The following is a 14,002-nucleotide window of genomic DNA, read 5'->3' on the forward strand; positions in this document are numbered from 1 at the left end:
GGTGTCCAGGAACAGCAGCATACGACCCATGACCTCCTGGAAACCCGATGCTGTCATAAAGTCCGTCGGGGTAGGCTTAGCTGCGGGCACCTCGCCCTGCTCCTCAATGATAGGATCTCCCGCAGGATCTATCGGTGGTGCTACTGGAACAACTTTGGGACACCCTCGTCCCCTACCTCAGGCCGGTGCCCTCCCCCGACCTCTGCCTTGGCCTCTAGCAATGGGGGGAGCAGCCCCTCCCGGGTTTGGAGCATCTGCCATGTGTGTCCTCACCATCTGTGATAGAATAGAAGAGGAAAATTTAGTATACCAACCACTTCACGATAAGAAATGAATAAAGAGTAGTTTCCTAACACCCTATAACCGCTCGAAGATAAATACAGACGTCTCCGTACCGATTTTCAAGACTCTATTAGGTTTGTCAATGACTTGTGAGACCTACGTGAACCTAGTGCTCTTATACCATATTGTCATGACTCATTTCCATTATAGGTCATGATGGCGCCCAACACCATTGTCAGGCAAGCCAACGCGGAAATATTAATAAGTTCTCAATTTACTTTACTAAAACAAGTACAAAATTTCTAAATTTGAAGTTAAAACAAGTGATAATTAGTAACGTACAAAAATAATTATACAATCCCCAAAAGAATAGTCTACTAATGTGTGTGACAAGACCTGGTATCACAAGTATGTGGGCATCTAGTAGAATATACAAAAGAATAAATCTATCCTACTGTCTGAAATAGAATAGATAGACAAAAGTAAAGAGAGACTCCATCGTGCTGCTGAACGGCATAGGAAGGGAGCAGCTCACCGTGGAATCTCGGACTACGATCAAGAATGTGCACCATCCTGGTAACCAGATGTACCTGCCTTAGGTCCTGTATAATTAAGTACAGAAGTGTAGTATGAGTATATAAACAATATGTACCCAGTAAGTATCCTGTCTAATCTCGAAGAAGTAGAGACAAGAGGTCGACTTGACACTTACTAGGGTCAAATAATATGAGAAAGAGTTATACTAAGCATGGATAGCACAAATAATTAATAATTTATAGCAAGAAGTAACATGTCCTTTCCTAGATAATATCACAGTTAGTCATTTACATTTCAGGGCATATAACAAAGTCCAATCCACAGATAAATACCAAGCAAGAAGCATGGGCAAGTAGTGCCGAGGTCGTACGACCTGATCCAACATAAAAATAAAGTGTGCACTGCCGGAGGGTCGAACGGCGTGAACCATAGATGCATCTATTACCCCGCTCGCGAATCATACATGTGACGTAGTCAAATGTAATTAAGCACAACAAACGAGCAGACAAGAATATATTAGGGGAGCAATTACATCACATAAATGCCAACTTTTCTTTAAAAGGTCAAGAAAATGATGTTCCTCTTGTTAATTTCATTTACCACATTCAACATGATTTAAGCAATCCACATTATCCATAAAGTTACAAGAATATCACATAAAACATGTTTTTGGGTCCTAGACTACCCGGACTTAAGCATAATAGTGGCTATGCACGGACTCTCGTCACCTAGTGCGTACGTAGCCCCTGCATTTAGTGGAAAATTATTCAATAATTTCACCTATGGGAACAATTCTCTCTTACAAGGTTAGATAGGAGACTCACCTCGCTCCAAAGCATACTTCCAATACCAAGAACGTGCTCAACCCTTAATTTGGAGCCGAACGATCCAAAACTAATTAAACAAGGTAGGAACCAGTCAATACAAGCTCAAGAGTTCGCATTTTATTTACTAAAGTAATTTCCCAACCTTAAACACAAGTTTCCTAAAATCCGACCCCGGGCCCATATGACCGGATTCCGAAATTTTTCGAAGAAAGTTGTTCTTTATAACCTAAGGATCAATAATATATGATTTCTACTTTATTCCATAACAAATTTCGTGGTTAAATCTAACTTTTATCAAAAGCCGAGGTTTGGCTCTAATCCCATGATTTTTCCTTAATCTTTGTGTGTTAATCTACCCGAGGTTCAAGTATTAAACTAGAAATAAGTAGGATGAACTTACCTCAATATGCTAGGTGAAAGTCGTCTCTCAAGAGCTCCAAAATCACCCAATAAATGAGTGAAAATGAGAAAAAATGGCCTAGAGCCCATAATAAATGAAGGCCACTGCCTTCTGCGATTTCCATATCTGTAGTCCTGGGCCGCACCTGCGCCCATCGCTTCTGCGGAAAGAAGACCACTTCTGTGATCTGGACCGTTCTTGCGGACAGGCCCACCGCTTCTGCGATTCCGCTTCTACGGATTAACGGCCTTATCTGCGGTCTTGGGCTGCATGGCCTGGGCCGCATCTGCAATAGGTGGACTGCTTTTGCGGTCTCGCACCTTCGGCTTACCAACCGCAGGTGCGGTTTTGACAGCAACCAGCAGCTTCATCCCTTTCCTAAATTCCTAACTCAACTCGAGTCGCATCCGTTCGCCCGAACATACCTACAAGTCTGAAATGATAAAACGGACTTGTTCAAACCCTCGAAATGCCCGAAACAACGCTAAATCTAAGAATCACCCCCAAAACCAATTGAATCAAACTTATGAACTTCAAGTTCATCAATTTACTTCTAACGCGCCGAAATGTACTTATACTACTCGGATTGACATCAAATTTTGCGTGCTAGTCTTAAATGACACTACATAACTATTTCCAGTCTTAGAATTCCATTCGGACTTCGATAGCACAAAAACCTGCTCCAAACCAAATATTTAAGAACTTCAAAATTCTTAAGGAATTAACTTTCTCTATTAGGCACCAAAATGCTCCCAGGTCATCCAAAACTCGATCCGGACATACGCCCAAGTCCGAAATTATGATACGAACCTATTGGAATTTTCCAATCCAGATTCTGAGGTCCTTTACTCAAAACGTTGACCGAAGTCAAACTTGGCCTTTTAAGCCAACCTTAAGGAACCAAGTGTTCTGATTTCAACCCAAACTCTTCCAAATCCCGAACCAACCATTCCCGCATGTCACAAATCAGTAAAAGCAAGTACAAGAAGTCTTATTTAGGGGAACGGGGTTCTAAAAGGTAAAACAATCGGTCGGGTCATTACAAATAGTTTTCCCTATGGTTTACTAATCTCTCACATCTTGAAAGTTATGAAAGTGGATCTATCTCTCTATGCTCTTAAAACCGTCTCCAGGACATATGACAAGACTGCATTTGCCATGATGGGATATACCCTGATTGAGGGAACTTGGCTTAAGAAAGACAAAGTACCTGAATTCATCCCTCATCAGAGTACTCGAGGGATCAAATTTGAAGCCAGCAAATCCTTTTCCTCAGATTAGTTGTTGCTCATGCAACAAAACATTGCAGGTATCAAGGAATTGCTAACCTCTATGCAGGAACAATGGACAAGATCAGGGCAGTAACCAAGGAGACTGGAGCAGATGTGGCTAGGCTAAGGATCACTCTCCAAGCCACAAAGAGGCAAGGAATTAGGGGTATGCAGGATGTAACTGAGAAGCAGACCAAAGTTATCAAAGATATTGATGCCTCTTATGACAGTTTCTGCACCAAAGTGATTAACACCCTGAAGTATTCCTTGGAAGGAATTAAGTGTCTGGATGTTTAGACAATTTTTTTTATTTTGTTTTATGTGGTGGATGTTAAAAGTGTTTCTTTTGGTTGTGTCTGGATGGGCATGTCAATCGACTATGCCCAGTATAACTGCTAGTTGTGTATATCTTTTGCCTGCTTAACTGGTACTATTATTAGCTATTGTTCTTCTTGCTTTTTTTGATTGATGTCAAAGGGGGAGAATAAAAAAAGAGTACAAAGACCGGGGGAGCAACAAACAAGGAAGACAAGGAAGAGCTCTAAGACGGGGGGAGAAAAAAAAAGTACACTCGTAAAAGGGAAGTACCCCCTAAATTAGTCGAACTCTTTTTAGATTATTGTCATCATCAAAAAGGGGGAGATTGTTAAGTTTAGAATTTTAATAATGTTTAATAATCTAAAGAAGCCTTGACTAATGACATCTCATTGTGCAGATTTGGAGAGCATCGACCTTGATGAAAGGAAAGAAGATCATACTCAACGGCTATGTATTTTGAACTTTGCTTTGCATGGAAAAAGAATCAATCAATCAAAGAGCAAAGAAGGAAAGCCAATCAATCAGCCTTATCAAAGATCACAAGCACGTAAGAATGGAAAGAGAGCTAATCACGGCTAGAGACCAAATCTAGAACAATCTGTGGAAGCTCTAATCAAGGAGAAATGGAGGAAGCAATTCGTCAAGATTAAGGATGAATCTAGTTACCCTTTCAAGCTAGATTCATGAGGTTACCCTTGGGTCTCACTCTTAGATGTCTATGCCTCACAAGGAAAGATCTCCAATAATTACTATCATACAGTCCCAGAAGACAAGGAAACAGAAGACTCATTGAGCTATATAAAGGAAGAAGTAGAAGGACATCCAAAGGCACACAACTATATCATCTGTTTCTATGTCTTTCTAATTCTTATTACAAACAATGTATTCTTGAGTCTACAAGTGTCGCAAAAGATAGGAAGAGTTAGAAAATAAAACGAGAGTTGTGTCAACATTAGAAAGAAACATTGTTTATGTATATCGTTGGTGGTGAACGTACTAAAACCATCACTCTTGTAAACTCTTACTAAAGATATAAGAGAATCCTCGTGACCCAAGGAAATTGAACGTAGGTACCACACCAGTACTGAACCAGTAAAAAAATTATTGTGCCTCCTTTATTTTTTTTGTATGCTCAGTTTATTTCTGCTGCGATCAATCATTGTATAAAGTCCAGTCGACTAATTACCTACATAGTCAACTAAGGTTTTTAAATTGGTTACAATTCACCCCTTTGTGCTTTCACTTATAAGTGAAAATCTTACAAATGAACTGATTTAAGATAGTACCACTTCTATTGCATCACAATGCGTTACATTACACTGCCAATCTTCATAGAAATAAATTTAAAGGGATGCAACATGTAAAACTGAGTTAAGTTCAAATGAAAGACGATAAGAGAAATTACTGAGAAGAGGAGGAAAAAACGAATTAAAAATGTAAATCCAATAGGAAAGGTTCTTTCTTCATTTTGCTTTCTTGCCTCATTCATTTTACCAAAATTAATCTTTTCCAATTCTTCCTCTTCTATATCATGTCTTCCTCCAGCACATTGAAAAAGTAACAGTTTACTATCATAAGCCTCAAGACACACAGGAGGAAATTCCATACGGTATTATGCCTTTCTGAGCAAATATTGTAGCAATATAGGCAACTTCTTTGTTTAAAATATGCTCCTACTACTTATCTTACAAGAATTGAACTAACATCAGAAACACGTACACTTCTACACTCTTTTCATAATAGCCTGATATGCTGAACGAACAACATATAATATGTTCTGTATCTACGTTGATCCCTGGTCGATAGTATCAAAAGCACAAAAAACTACTCCTCACGGCCATTCAGAAGGTCTCTTGACTTCACGGAGTTGGACTGAGTTCTCAAAGCAATGGTAGAAACCATAATGAGGGAATCTCTCATACCATGTTTCTTCATTTATATGGGTGTCCCAATGCTCCCCACTGCTGCTCTTTCCATACTTGTGCACCCATCCTGAACCATTGTGCCCCTCTCCCCAAGTGCGATTCCAACGCTCTCCATTTTTGCCTGCCCACCATGTCTCCCCTTGCTTGACGCCATGTGCGTTTAGATCAAAGTGCTCGTCCCATTTATCACCCCATTTAGCCCAGCCATCTCCCTCAAAGCGCTCAGCCCATTTATCAGTATATTTTGTGCTACCGCCTTTCCCGTCATACTTCTCTCCCCACCTGCCAAATGGATTTGCACCATACATGGTAAGGAATTACTATAACATGAAGGGGACAATCTGATAAGCAGAAAGCAGCTGCACCATTGAATAGAAAGCATCACAAAGTTCTTAAAGTTAGCAATAAATGCATGCTCTTCTTCAGCTTCTCTCACGGCCTATGATCAAGTATACAAGTTTAAAAGTAGACAGCATTCAGGAAATGTTAATAAAGTATACAAGTCTATTCAAAATTGAGGGCTTCAAACATCTTAAACTTAGATCTATAATGTTCATATCGATATGGTTTGTCTGAGAAAACATAAAAACCTTGAAAATAGAGCCTTCCAAACTTTATAGAAGAATATGATACCCTCTGAATATGGAACAATCAGAAGATTTGGTTGTTCAAGAACAACAAAAGATGCTAGAGATATGCTTTCAAGTACCAAAAGTAGGAATAAATGAAACTCGCTACAAGTCCAAGAAGAAGGAAAAGGTAACTAGAGTGGTTTTCCAGATGTTAAACTCAATGATAGTTACCTGAGTGCACATGTGAGCTAAGATCTTAAGTTGAAAAATAGAATACACATATCTTCATACCTTTCATGCCAAACATGAGCATGACCGGCTTCAAGGGGTGTGTTTGGATCAATGCTGCACCACTTATGAGCCCATTTCTCTGCTTGGCCGCCAGCACCATAGTGTTCCCACCATTTCTCCTGCCACTCCTCACCTTTCTTATTCATTCCCCACTTATCTGCAGTTTTCTCCATGTGGACAAGCCCACCACTCTGCACAGAGCCACAATAAAGAGAAAATAAGATAAGATACACAGCGTCAAAAGTATTTCCATAGTTTCTCAAATCCCATCCTTCCAAGTTACAACCTATCTTCACCGGATATACAGAATCACTGTGCTTTTTCATTTAAATTCTTAATAATGGAAATTTCAAACAGAGATAGAGGACAGAAAACAAGGAGAGAAAAAATAGGAGCACAAAGTTCTTATACAATGTTCGGTTCAACAGCACTAGTTACCCAGAGGGGGAGGAACGTGTATGATGATGACCATAACCTCCTATGATTCCCGGACCAAAATAGCTAAGTTCACCTCATCATGCCACATGAAATGTTTCTAGTGCCTAATTTGTGTAGCTTCATTGAGAAGAAACCAGACGTTACTTAGACAATAGGTATTGATAGATTTGAACCAAAAGCATCTAAGAAGTTTTAAGAAAGAAGTTATGGTTTTATGGACAAGAAATTTTATGTTGTCCTCTAACTCTTCACAGCAAGTTTCCTCTTATATCCTCCCCCTCCCCTTTCTCTTTTCATCTTCCTTGTTTTCACTTTTGTCTGGGAATAGAAAGCAGTCTTGCAGTTAGACTCATCAATTGTAAACCAATAGCTAGCACAAAAGAGAACTTATCAACATCACTATGAGCAAGCACGTGAAGTCTGACCTGCCACATCGATTCTTTCCAGAACTCATGCCATACATTCCCAGCAGCATCTCGTCCTGACTTCTCCGAACCTAGTTCCTTATGACCAAATTCATCAGCAGCTTCCCAATACTTGTCTTCCCATTCAACAGTTTTATCAGCACTAACGCCCCTGGTTAGCGTCCACTTGCAGACCACCCCATCAGGTCTTTGTTCAGTCCCCGTCTCCTTCCACCATCTTGATCCGTCTGGATTGATTCCCTGGGATAATACCTCGTTTTCCTGGCTAAGAGCATAAGCTGCTTCTGCTGCATTTGCGGAGAACAGAATGCCAAGTTCACGTTCCTCCTCCTGGTGAGGTATCTCAGGTGTTGAGCTGGAAGCATCCAAATTTTCAACCTCTAAATGTGATTGAAGCGGTGGAAGGGGAGCACTATGTTTGCTATCAACCATAGCACTCTGAAATGGGATAGATAGAAAATCTGGAGATCGTTCTTTCTCTATCACAGTGTTTAGTGGGTCTGGAGACAGAGACCCATCTGATTTCATCTGAATGTCATCAGAAGAACTATCTGAAGGAGGTGTCCAGGACCAGAAGCTTGGACCTGGTGTTCCCATAATTGTTCCTGATTTAGGCACAATGGAGATGACATTCTGCGATCCTGATCAAGTACAAATATTATATAACTGAGTCACAATGTAATAGCACTGGAGTAAAAGATTGGAACAAGTAATATCACATTTCTCTGTGAAGTATGAGCAATGAAGTAATATCATATTTCCTAAAATTGTGAAGTACGACACCACCACACATAAGAAAACATTACGGCATAAACTGTATAATAAAATCTTGGAGAGCGAGGAATCTCATAACAGGGTTGTAATAGCAAAGTGTGTAGCAAATGAGAACAGGGATTCTCTTTGAACACATTAAAGGCCATAATTCTTGAAAAGAAAAAGGTGTTGTTTTCGTTCAGCATTGGGAAGGGAGAAAATAAGGTAAAGGGTAGTAGAAGCAGAAAGGATTCTTTTATTTCATTTTATTTGTCAGTTAAAAATAGCTTTTAAATTTACAAGAATGAGGGACAAAAACTTCGGCATTAAAAGTAGAAAAGCTTAAGCACAGTTACATAGAACCAAGAGTTTCTTGAATCATTTCAGCACTGAAACATCATCAGTATCGTTGTTGGATATCCAACCAACAGAACATAGCAATATGAGTCAAAAGAAGAAATGACAACTCCACCTATTGAGGAAAAAACTATCAATTTCTAAATACAAACTTCATGAATGCAACGGAATGCGAGAAATTAATACAACATCAAATGTGAATTTGAAAATTAGAACGGACATTAAAACATCAAGTAAGCATGTACAAAAATGACTCCTCAGAGGAACTATTTTGAATGCATAATCAACTGCCTTGCAACCAATCCAAGGTTAAGATAATCTATGCAACTAATAAATAGACGTCCGAGAATGGAAGAGGAAACTTCCTCCACTCTTAGAAAGAGAAATATATTTCTTAACAGGAAATGCGAAAAGCATCAAGTATCTGGTAAGAGCATGTCATAAAGCCATTTGTTTTAAACTTCTTTTCTCTTACACACACTTAAGTAGTCCCCAGAGCCTTTACTCACAAGCTCTCAAGAAAAGGCAAAACTTCATTGCCGCTTCCTACTTTGCAGATAAACATGTTTTTTCTACTATTGGATCAAGTGCCGTAAATCACAAGTTGACATTCTATCTCACAGCAATTATAGATCAAGGGCATAATAAAAGGAATGTTAATATTGCTAACAAATAAAAAAGTCAGAAATTTCTAAATTTCAAAAGAGGATATCTATGATCGCTTTTTGATTGTGAACATAAAAGAAAAGGCCATTTTAAAAAGAGATCAAGAAAAAGTAAAAGAATATGAAGCAGAATTATTTTGAAATGGAAATTCTGCCTCGTGTCTTTATTTATTTGACATAAAATAAATTCGGAAAAATCAGTAAAACCTATAGCAGATATATCATAGCTTTCCAAAAAGAAATTGAGAATGCGAAAGGTTATGGACAACTATCCTAGTGATCTTTGTATACTCTGAGTGCTCATTATAGAATACATAGTACTGAATGGGTGAAAGAAGCTCTAACACGAGTTTATATCCTAATTTAATGCCATAAGCCTAAGTCAACGAAGAAACAATATGTTTTCTTGAATCAGGGTGAATACACACTTTTAGTTCTAGCAAACTGTTTAAATCACATCGAAAGACTCATAGACAATATGTATGCATATTGTTAAAGATTTTCTCTAATTTCTATATACATATAAAGTCTAAGCCGAGAGAGCGTGTGTACGTGCACCCATTACTCATATGTTGGCATCTGCTACTAACAAGAAGTTAAGAATTTTTGTATAGGCATGTACATGTGGCAAGGAGTAAAATATAGTATATCAAAGAAAGCTGTGAATAGGAAAAATAAAAGATAATGAACGAACCAAATTTTACCTTGTTGTTGATTTTCCTCAGCTCCACCACCATTAGCTTTCAATTCACCCGAAATGCTATCCTTCTGGGGCACAGGATTCTCCTGAAGCAATGCCCTAGCAGCAGCAATGGCAGCAGCAGCACGATCAATCACCTGCATTCTTTGAATTCTATCTCTTTCCTCAGGTGAAACTTCAAGAATCTTGTTGAATTCATTGCTCTTCTTCTCCAACACCTCTGGGTTTTCTTCCTTCACTTCTTCTTCAACATCAGCAGCAGTGTTCTCAGCTATTTTTTGAAACTCAATTGACTTCCTCTCACGATCCACTGCTTTCTTCCACATATCCAAATATGAGTCTTTGCCATCATCTGACACCTTGATTCTTGAACTCTTCCTTCTTCTTTGGTTTAATTTCCAATGGCTTTGTAAGTTTTCGGTGGAAATGGTAAATGGGTATTCTAGCTTGGGTTCATTGGGAGGCGGAATGGAGGCGCGTGCGACGGCGCGTGAGTATGTTGTGGGGAAATGGGTCGCCATTGGAGAGTGTCAAGCTCCGTAAGCAGAGCAAAGAGCGGTGGATATTTTTGAATGTGATGAGAAGTATTTTATTATTGAAGTGGTTTTCGGGATTTTCAACTATTTATAGCTTTCTTTTATTATTCGTTTTGGAAAGATTAAAAAAAGTTTTCTTGAAATTGAAGGAAGGTTGTGATGCTGTCTCCTTTTGCTTGGTAATGTGTAAAGGGTGGTGCCACATTTACAGTGGCGTACGTAAAATGTAATATATATGAGTTTGGTTAAATTCTTTAATTTCAACTCAAATTATGTATATGGTACAAATTGCAAAATATGCATAGAATTTAAATTTCGAAACCAGTTACTCCCTCAGTTTAATTTACTTGTCCACAATAAATTTTGTACTCAATAATAAATGAAGTACCCATATTACCATTTATACCCATAGTAATGATAGCATTTCAAAAAGTCTTGAAAAAAAATTTGGGGAACTACTCCCTTCGCTTTACTTTTACTTGTCCACTTTGAATTTTTCACGCCTCTTAAGAAATAATAATTGTGGTATATATTTTACCATATAACCCTTAATAATAATAACATTTCAAAAGTCTTGAGAAATAATTTTGAAAATGAGTAATTAATGATTGGGGTAAAACAGGAAAAAAGAATTGTCTTTCTCTTGATTTAGTATAGTGGACAAGTAAAAATAAAACTGTATTTTTAGCATAGTGGACAAGTAAAGTGAATAGAGGGAGTAGTAGTTAAGAGTAAAACAGAAAATTTTTATTGTCTTTCTCTTAATTTACTAAAGTGAATAAGTAAAAGTGAAAAGATAATTTTAGCATAGTGAACAAGTAAAAGTGAACGAAGGGAATAATAATATTTAAAATCACTTTTTTAAAATTTTAAACTCATAAAGTTTAAATTCTTAATCGGTACAAGAAATACAAAGCAAAAAGAAAGATTCAAATCACCTTGGACAGATGTGGCTTGCATTAAATGGTTGCATATCATTTGATAAGGTTTAGAACTTCTTTTCTTTTCTTTTTGGGTTTTAATATCTTTCATACACTCAAAATTAGGCACTGATTCAGTTCAAATGGTTTTGTGGTTGATTATTTATTTATTTTTAGTTTTATGACCCATCTTATATATAGAGAGATTTGTTTTTACACATAAAAAATTTATCTTTTACACATAAGAGATCTAAAAAAATACTTTCTTAATTGGAAAAATTACATGACAAATCAAATATTTATATTGTATTTAACATTTAACTTTCGTAGCTATACGTTCAGCAAATTTGCCATTTGTAGTTATATTTGATTTTTTTATAGAAAATCTATGAAATAAAAGATTAATTATTTTGAACTTGGTTAGAGGGCGCGCTTAGTTAGCGGAGATCTTGAATTCGACTTTCAACAAGAGCACTTTATTTTTCTATATTTCTGTATTTTACCTTAGTTGTATTCGAACGAATACAATCGATAAATATTTGTATCATTTGTATACACCCCTATATACAGTCGATACAAATTGTACTTTTGTATTTCTTCTTGGTTACAGTTAATATATGTTGTATTCATTGCACGAAAGAGTTAATATTCGTAGCACATAAGCTAATAATACGCGCAAGTTCATTAATTGAGACGTTTTGTCTACTGAATGAGCTGTAACTTCTGCCTCACTCCGCTTCCTATCCCCGGTGCACGCTCAATGCACGTGCATGCTGGGTGATTAACGAACTCCAACATAGAAAGCGCCGAAAAAAAATGAGTTGTAACTTCAACATGAGCGCAAAGAGCTCTTTAATAGTAGTAAGGTTTTGTGTTCTTCCTTTGGCATCAACGATTAGAATATTTGATGTTTTGTAGAAAACATTTAGATGGAGTGTGTTTTTTTTCTATTTATTATACTTATCGTTCTAATTAGTGATGTGTTAATTAGATAACATGTGTTGGCGAGAGCCAAATTATATATAGCTTAGATAAATATATTCTTTATTAAGACTATTGATATATTCTTAAGGGATGTGTAATACTCTTAAATGTGGTATTTTAAATAGTGCACTTATTAAATGAGAGTTTGAAATGTGTCTTTTATACAAGGATGGAGCTAGAGTACCGGGAGCGCATTCGGCCGAATTCACTAGCTTTGATTAGAATCCTATATTTATCTTAAAAATTCTATTGACTATGTAAAAAAAAATTAATTTAAAACTCAGTAACTTAAAACGATTAGAATCCCGAACTCATAAGCTTGAAATCATAATTCCGCCTCTGCTTTTATCTATAAGGTTAAATAATAAAACTTGTGGAGACTACTGGTGATCACTTGAAAAATACACATAATAATTAACAAAATAACGGTGAATAACTTTACTTCACTTAAAAACAAAATATGTCGTATAAAGGAGAAAAAAGGTTAACATGATTCAGGTGCCACACTTTTCCCAGAATATCATGCTAATGTTTGACCAAAAGATATTAAAATCTTTTTTATTAAATTAATTAATGAAGATGAAGAGGTAAATTTTGAGTCCGAAACCTAAATAATAGTATTTTGGACTCAAAATACCTTTATATAGTTAAAAAAAAAGTTACACTTCTAACTAAAATACAGTATTATACTGCGTTTTAGTTTAACGAAAAGTTAACCGTTAAAGGAAAACGTAGTATAATACTGCATTTTATTAAAAATTATTTTTTTTAATATAAAACGCATTATAATACAACGTTAGTAAAATGTTGTATTATACTACGTTTTACTTCAAAGTGCCACTTTTCCAGAACTTCAATTTTACAGAAGGCGTCATCCAACCACTTTATTTAATTTTAGATACTTCCTTAAATAATATGTCCAAACGCCAATTTTATAATTTTGCTAATTTTTTTTTTTTTAGTTTTTTATGTAGCACTTTTAAATTGTGTGAATCGATTTGTAATTCTTTGAAAAAATCTTTGGCTAAATATACAAAATTTACACAGATAAATTTATCGACACTATGAAAAATTACGAAATTTATGACAACACTTTTGGAGGGTGTTTTATTAACAATTTTTAAAAAAAGAATAGTTTGAAATAGCTAATATTTTTAACATTACTTACCTTAAATCTTTAAAATTTTAGCTAATTTGAAAATAATTATGAGTTCCTAAGTTTTGCTTTAAGTTTTCATCGCTTGGTATATTGAAGTGGGAGACTTTTAATGTCACCTTAATTATTGTTATTCCAAGTGAAATAACAATTCCTTATCTATTCTTGTGAAAATTAATTTAATCAACTTATATAGGTAATATTATTGAGATTACGTTCCTAAATATTAGGAGTTACTTATATAATTCAAATAAGGAAAAATTTAATAATCAAAATTTTAGTTTGATACTTTTATAATAGTCTAAATTGATTGAAGAAGATAAAATATATTTAGTAGTTTTTAATTTTTATTTACCACGTAATTACTATAAAATTAATATACTTTGTTGCAAATACTAATTGAAGTAAATAAATTTCTTCTAAAAAAGTACTCATTTTCCAATTGCCATATAAAAATTACTTCAAAAGAACGGCTACAAAATTTGTACGCATGTAGTCAAATAATTGACTTCTTAATTATTTATTTAAGGTAAAATTTTAATTGCTTTTAAAGTCCTACATTTTAGGTACCTAGTTTAAATAAGTAAAGATTTAATAACCAAATTTCAATGAATTTTTAGGTCCTAAATATTAGGATAATCAAAT

General features: G+C 35.9%; 1 protein-coding gene across 1 annotated transcript; it reads right to left on the reverse strand.

Moving 5' to 3' along the window:
• Positions 1-5,184: 5,184 nt before the first annotated feature.
• Positions 5,185-10,353, reverse strand: LOC104246593 (protein LIKE EARLY STARVATION, chloroplastic). Its single transcript, XM_009802433.2, has 4 exons — positions 9,766-10,353; positions 7,287-7,927; positions 6,424-6,614; positions 5,185-5,842 (listed from the first exon to the last, which is right to left on the reverse strand). The coding sequence occupies exons 1-4, from the start codon at positions 10,280-10,282 to the stop codon at positions 5,467-5,469; spliced, it is 1,725 nt and encodes a 574-aa protein (XP_009800735.1). The 5' UTR covers positions 10,283-10,353; the 3' UTR covers positions 5,185-5,466.
• Between the last annotated feature and the right edge of the window lie 3,649 nt (positions 10,354-14,002).

This window comes from Nicotiana sylvestris, chromosome 6 (assembly GCF_000393655.2).
Source record: "Nicotiana sylvestris chromosome 6, ASM39365v2, whole genome shotgun sequence".
Lineage (NCBI taxonomy): Eukaryota > Viridiplantae > Streptophyta > Magnoliopsida > Solanales > Solanaceae > Nicotiana > Nicotiana sylvestris.